This window comes from Mycteria americana, chromosome 2, assembly GCF_035582795.1.
Source record: "Mycteria americana isolate JAX WOST 10 ecotype Jacksonville Zoo and Gardens chromosome 2, USCA_MyAme_1.0, whole genome shotgun sequence".
In the NCBI taxonomy this organism is placed as follows: domain Eukaryota; kingdom Metazoa; phylum Chordata; class Aves; order Ciconiiformes; family Ciconiidae; genus Mycteria; species Mycteria americana.
The window spans coordinates 39,106,289-39,112,105 of record NC_134366.1 but is presented as its reverse complement, the minus strand read 5'-3'; the positions used below and the strand labels follow the sequence as shown (position 1 = coordinate 39,112,105).

At 59.0% G+C, this 5,817-nt stretch overlaps 1 protein-coding gene across 1 annotated transcript; it reads left to right on the top strand.

Annotated features, from left to right (window-relative positions):
* Positions 1-580: 580 nt before the first annotated feature.
* Positions 581-4,482, top strand: TRIL (TLR4 interactor with leucine rich repeats). Its single transcript, XM_075493054.1, has one exon. It carries the CDS (start codon positions 1,061-1,063, stop codon positions 3,377-3,379), a length of 2,319 nt encoding a protein of 772 aa, XP_075349169.1. The 5' UTR covers positions 581-1,060; the 3' UTR covers positions 3,380-4,482.
* Positions 4,483-5,817: the final 1,335 nt, after the last annotated feature.

The window sequence follows — 5,817 nt, the reverse complement described above, 5'->3', positions numbered from 1 at the left end:
TTCCAACACCTTCCTTTCACTCTGAATTTGTATGCTGTTGAGAGAGAAGAATCTTTAAAATAGGAATTCTTTCTAAAGATCATCTTAATCACCCTGACGAGCCCCTCACGGAGCTGGAGCGATGTTCAACTGCATCTTCACTGGCAGCTTTGTCAGGAACCTACTGGGCAGGATGGTGCAGAGAAAGAATGAAAATTCGTTCTTTGATGTACTATAGGTGGCTTAGTCCTCTGATGGCCGTTTCTTACACCAAAACAAAGTCTTTAATCCGTGGTAAACTATTGCTTTTGGCAGGTTCCTAAACACAAGCAAAAAAAAAGGGGGGGGGGGCAGACGACGAGTAGTTTACTTCTGTTCCCTTCCCCCTCCCCGATGCACAGCTCTATCTGCAGCCCATGTGGCTGGGAGGCAGCCACAGCCGGTTCCAATTCCTACTTTCCCACTTTGCGCCCCTGCTCGCTGCCGGGGCTGAGCCGAGCCAGGACCGGCCGCGGGCTCCCTCCCCCCCGCCCCCCGCCGCGCCGTCCTCCCTCTCCCCCGCTCCATCCGATCCTCCGGTCCCCCAGGGCACAGTGTGGGAAGTACGAATTTCCGCTGAGTTTTCTCGGCAAGTTTCGGAGCTCGTCTTTCTCCTGCTCCCCGCTCCGCCCGCCCCCCCTCCCCGCTCCGCCCGCCCCTCCGCCCCTGGGACAGCCGGCGGAGCCGTGGGCAGCCGCGCCGCTCCGCAGCCCGCCGGCCGCACGCACCCCCGCCCGCCCGCCCCCCGCGGCAGCACCGGCCCCGCGACCGCCGAACCGCAGCCTGCGGGCCGCGAGGGGCGGCAGAGCCCGGGCGGCGGCAGCCTGCAGCCCTCCCGGCCGCTCCGCGCCCCCGGCCGGCTCGGGCGAGCCCATGGTGCCGGGCACGACGACCTGCAGCCGCCGCCGCGCCCGCCTGCCCGGCGCGCAGCTCAGCCCGGCGCGGAGCAGAGGAGGGGCCGATTAGCAGCCGCGGAGGAGGCGGGGGGGATGCCGGAGAGACACAAAGCCGGCGGGGGAAGCAGCCCACGGCTCGTCCCGGGATGGGGGCGCCGCGCCGGGTCCGCCTGATGGTGCTGCCGCGGGTACTCTGGGGCTCCGTCCCCCTCTTCCTCCTGCTGCTGCCCGCGGCCGAGCCCATCTGCCCCGAGCCATGCGACTGCCAGCAACACCAGCACCTCCTCTGCACCAACCGGGGCCTGCGCTCGGTGCCCAAGGCTGCCGAGCCCCAGGATATCCTCACCTACAGCCTCGGAGGCAACTTCATTGCCAACATCTCTGCCTTTGACTTCCACCGCCTGGCAGGCCTCCAGCGCCTGGACCTGCAGTACAACCGGATCCGCTCGCTGCATCCCAAGGCCTTTGAGCGCCTGGGTCGGCTGGAGGAGCTCTACCTGGGCAACAACCTGCTGCCGGCGCTGGCCCCCGGCACCCTCAGCGCCCTGGCCAAGCTGCGCATCCTCTATGTGAACGCCAACGAGATCGGCCGCCTCAGTGCCGCCTCCTTCTCTGGCCTCGGCAGCCTGGTCAAGCTGCGGCTGGACGGCAACGAGCTGGGCTCGCTGGGCGACTCCACTTTCTCAGGGCTGCCGAACTTACTCTACCTGCACCTGGAGTCCAACCGCATCCGCTGGCTGAGCCGCGGTGCCTTCACTGGACTGGCTAAGCTGCGCTTCCTCGACCTCTCGGGGAACCAGCAGAGCTCCCTTCGCCACCCGGACATCTTCGGGCCGCTGCGCTCCCTCCACACCCTGCTGCTGGGCAGCAACAGCCTGCAGCAGCTGACAGGAGGGCTCTTCCAGCACCTGCCCAGCTTGGCAAAGCTCTCGCTCAGTGGAAACCGCCTGGCTCACCTGGCCCCGGATGCCTTCACGGGGCTGGGTTCGCTGAAGGAGCTGCGCCTGGAGGGAAACCTGCTGAGCCACCTGCCCGCGGCCCTGCTGGAGCCGCTGAGCAGCCTGGAGGCACTGGATCTGAGCCGCAACGTGCTGACCGCCCTGCACCCCGCCACCTTCGGCCGCCTCGGCCGCTTGCGGGAGCTCAGCCTGCGAGATAACGCACTGGCCACCCTCCCCGGCGAGCTCTTTGCCTCCAGCCCGGCTCTCTACCGCCTGGAGCTGGAGGGGAACGCCTGGAGCTGCGACTGCCGCCTCCGCGGCCTCAAGCACTGGCTGGGGGCCTGGCACTCCCAGGGCCGCCTGCTCACCGTCTTCGTGCAGTGCCGCCTGCCGCCCACCCTGGCCGGCAAGTACCTCGACTACCTGCAGGACGCCCAGCTGCCGCCGCCGCAAGACGGCGGCCCCTGTCACGGCGGTGCCTCGCCCTCCTCCGCGCCCCCCCCGCCGGCAGCGGAGGAGCAGCGCCGTCCGCCGCTGTCCGCCGAGGGACTCGGCAGCAACAGCAGCGGCGGCGGCGCGGGGCTGCCCCGCGGGCCCCCGGGGCCGCCGCCGTCCGCCTCCACCGCCCGCCTGCTGGGGGCGCCCGAGGGCGCGGCGGGGCCGCCGAGGCCCGCGGCGGAGGCGGCCAGCCCCACGCCGCCGCTGCCCGCCCGCCCGGCGGCCTCCGGGCCGGCGCCGCCCAGCGCGGCGTGGCCCCGGCGGGCTGGCAAGCCCCGCTCGGCGCCGGCCGCCGGGGTCCCGCCGCTGGTGTCCGACCCGTGCGACTTCAACAAGCTGTTCCTCTGCAACCTGTCGGTGGAGGCGGTGAGCTCCAGCTCGGTGACGGTGCGCTGGGCCGTGCGGCCGCACCGCAGCCCCCGCCTGCAGGGGCCGGCGCGGTTCCGCCTCCTCTTCGACCGCTTCGGCGCCGCCGTCAAGTTCCAGCGCTTCGTCTACCTGCCGGAGCGCGGGGAGCCGGCCGCCACCCTGCGGGAGCTCCGCCCGGACACCCCCTACCTCGTCTGCGTCGAGGGCGTCCTCGGCGGCCGCGTGTGCCCGGTGGCGCCGCGGGACCACTGCGCCGGGCTGGTCACCCTGCCCGAGGGCGGCGCGGCGGCGGGCGGGCCCCGCGGCCCCGACCAGCAGCTCCTCACCCTGGTGCTCCTGGCGGTGAACGCGCTGCTGCTCTTCGCGGCGCTGGCCGCCTGGGCCTCCCGCCTGCTGCGGAAGAAGGTGCTGGGGCGGCGGCGGCGGAAGGCGGCCCCCGTCCACGTCCGGCAGCTCTACTCCACCCGCCGGCCCCTCCGCTCCATGGGCACGGGCGTCTCCGCCGACTTCTCGGGCTTCCAGTCCCACCGGCCGCCCCGCGGCGCCGCCTGCGCCCTCAGCGAGGCCGACCTCATCGAGTTCCCCTGCGACCGCTTCATGGACAGCGGCGGCGGCCGCCACGGCGACGACCACCTGCTGCAGCGGTTCGCCGACTGAGCCCGCCAAACTACAGCTCCCGGCAGGCCCCGCGCGGGAGGCGGGCGCCGCCGTGCGGCGAGGCCCGCTGGGAGCTGTAGTCAGCGCGGCGAAGGGAGGCGGCCCTGGGTCTGTGAGGGGATGGCGCGGCCCCCGAGAGGCGAGGTGTGGCGCAGTCGCTGCCATCAGCCGCCCTTCCTGCAGGCCGGGCCTAATGCCATCTGTGAGACGGGCTTACTCGGTCACCTCTGCGGGGAGGTCGCCGTTTCCTCAAAAATTACCACTAACACAAGCAAAAGCCCTGACTGGCGGTAACCATACCTTGCCACGAGGAGAGCAAAACGGCGGGAGCTGCTGCGAACAGCAGCTGGTGCCTCCCTTACACGAACTCGGAGACGTAAATTTAAGCGTGCTGTTTTACAGATGGTTTTCTCAGACTGCAGTTGGGAACAACAGTTACAGTGAGCGGCCTGGCCCTGCGCGAGGATGCTTTGAACGACCTTTCCAAGGCATCAGCCCTTCATATTCAAAAGTCTGGGCTGAGGGTCCTCTTTTAATGTTTCTGTTGAACTGTGTGCAACCAGCGAGTCGTCTGGAGGGCTGGAAATGTATGTTTTGCGCTGGACAGTTGGAAGGCTGTGCCATTTTAACTCAAACCGAATGTGAGGCGACTTAACGTGCGCGAGTGTGTTTTCATACTTTTTTGTAAACGGGAAACAATAATGCAGCTGGTTAGTTTTACAGGAATATATTGCTGACACCACTAGGAAAAACTAACAGAGTTTTGTAATATGTTTACAAATGAGCTATTTTGAAACTGTTTTTGAATAAATACTGCTTGGTACTTGTACACATTAATGTGTGCGGTAGTTGTCTGGGTCCGTGATGGTCAGTAGATCACTGAGCTTCACATTATCCATCTGCATTTCTAAATGGGTGGATGCAGAGTTGAACTGTTGATGGATAAATAATATTGGTGCCTTTCTTCAGAAACAATAATAGGTGAGAATATTTCAGGAATGTGAAACAGTCTATCCTAACAGGCAAATTCTCTCTTAGCCTTAGCCTACTAAAGTTAGAAGCTTTATGTACCTCACTGTGAAATAAAACATTTTTGTATATTACTCTAGATTCCGTGTTTTGTGTAGCTGAGTGAGTAATGCTGAAGTTAAACACTTATGCAGTAGTATATGATGTTTGAGTTGGTTTTGTTTTGGTTGTTTTGTTTTAACTAGAATTCTGCTTCTGTTTTTAGAGCAGTGCTAATCATTTTATGATCAGTTGCTCTCTACTTTCTCGGACTTTACTTTCCTAAATATTTACAGAATGCGGTTCTGTTACTATGAAATATGGTGGTTTATTTTACATTAATAATTCTCTCTGTGTGGTCTAGAAATGAGCTGATTAAAAAGGTCCAAACTGTGGTTACACTTTAAATGCAAATGTTTTAGATGGAGTTTGGTAAATTGTTGAGACCGTTGATACTACTTGTGCTCCTTTGAATTTAATGTGCAACCTCAGATGAACTCTTGTGGAACTGAATGGTTTGAAGGAAGTGTTAGTGGACTATGGAGACATTCATCTCAATATCATGCATTCATTGCTGACCTGAGGTGTTCGTGACTACAAGTTGTTTATTACCATAATTGCAAGTAGGCGATTTGGGGGTTTTTCTTTTTTTTTCTTTTATTTTTCCTTTCCTTTTTTTTTTTTTTTTTCCCAGACGAACAAGCGTTTACAAAAGACACCATAGTAACTGGTACCTTCAATTGGAGTTCAGTGGCTGAATGGAGAGAACATGACTTTATGTTCTGAAGGATTTTTGTTCAATCTTTAAATTCAAATGGGAGGAAAGGAGAGAGTGTAGGGATCATTTGCCTTAATCTTTGCCTTTTAAATGGAGGAAAAAAAAAGAGAGTTAAGTCTTGATTCTTGAGTCAGTAGCAAAAAGTCCTTTGGGATTTCATTTTGACAGGCAGCAGTTTTCATGAATATCAGGGGACAAACTCAGTTGTCAGTGTATAGATTAAAATTCATAACTGATAGTTACAATGTTTAATGGAATTAAAACTGAAGGAATCCAGGATCGGGTTTTATTTTTTATTAAGAATCTTCAGTTTCTGTTCTTTTGGACCCCTGGGTGCTTTTGGCCATTTATGACAGACTGTGGAATACACCACTGTTTGTTATTAGAAATGCAGTGGGGATTATTGAGTAAAGCTGTGTATCACACTAACGTTAGCTCTATCACTGGATATTCTTCCAATGGGAGATGCATAGATGCTGTACATGGTTATAATCAATTATGTCAATAAATCCTTTTGCTGAAAGAAAATTGGTGTCTTAGATCGTATCTTATATCACTTCAGTCACAGGCTGGCTGTAACTTCATATTACTAGCACTGCTGTTTCTTGGGACTGCAGAGAGTGCCTCATCGTTCATTCTCTCATGTATTTCC

Coding starts and splice junctions, on each gene's coding strand:
- TRIL (XM_075493054.1), top strand. CDS start 1,061: ATGGGGGCGCCGCGCCGGGTCCGCCTGATGGTGCTGCCGCGGGTACTC.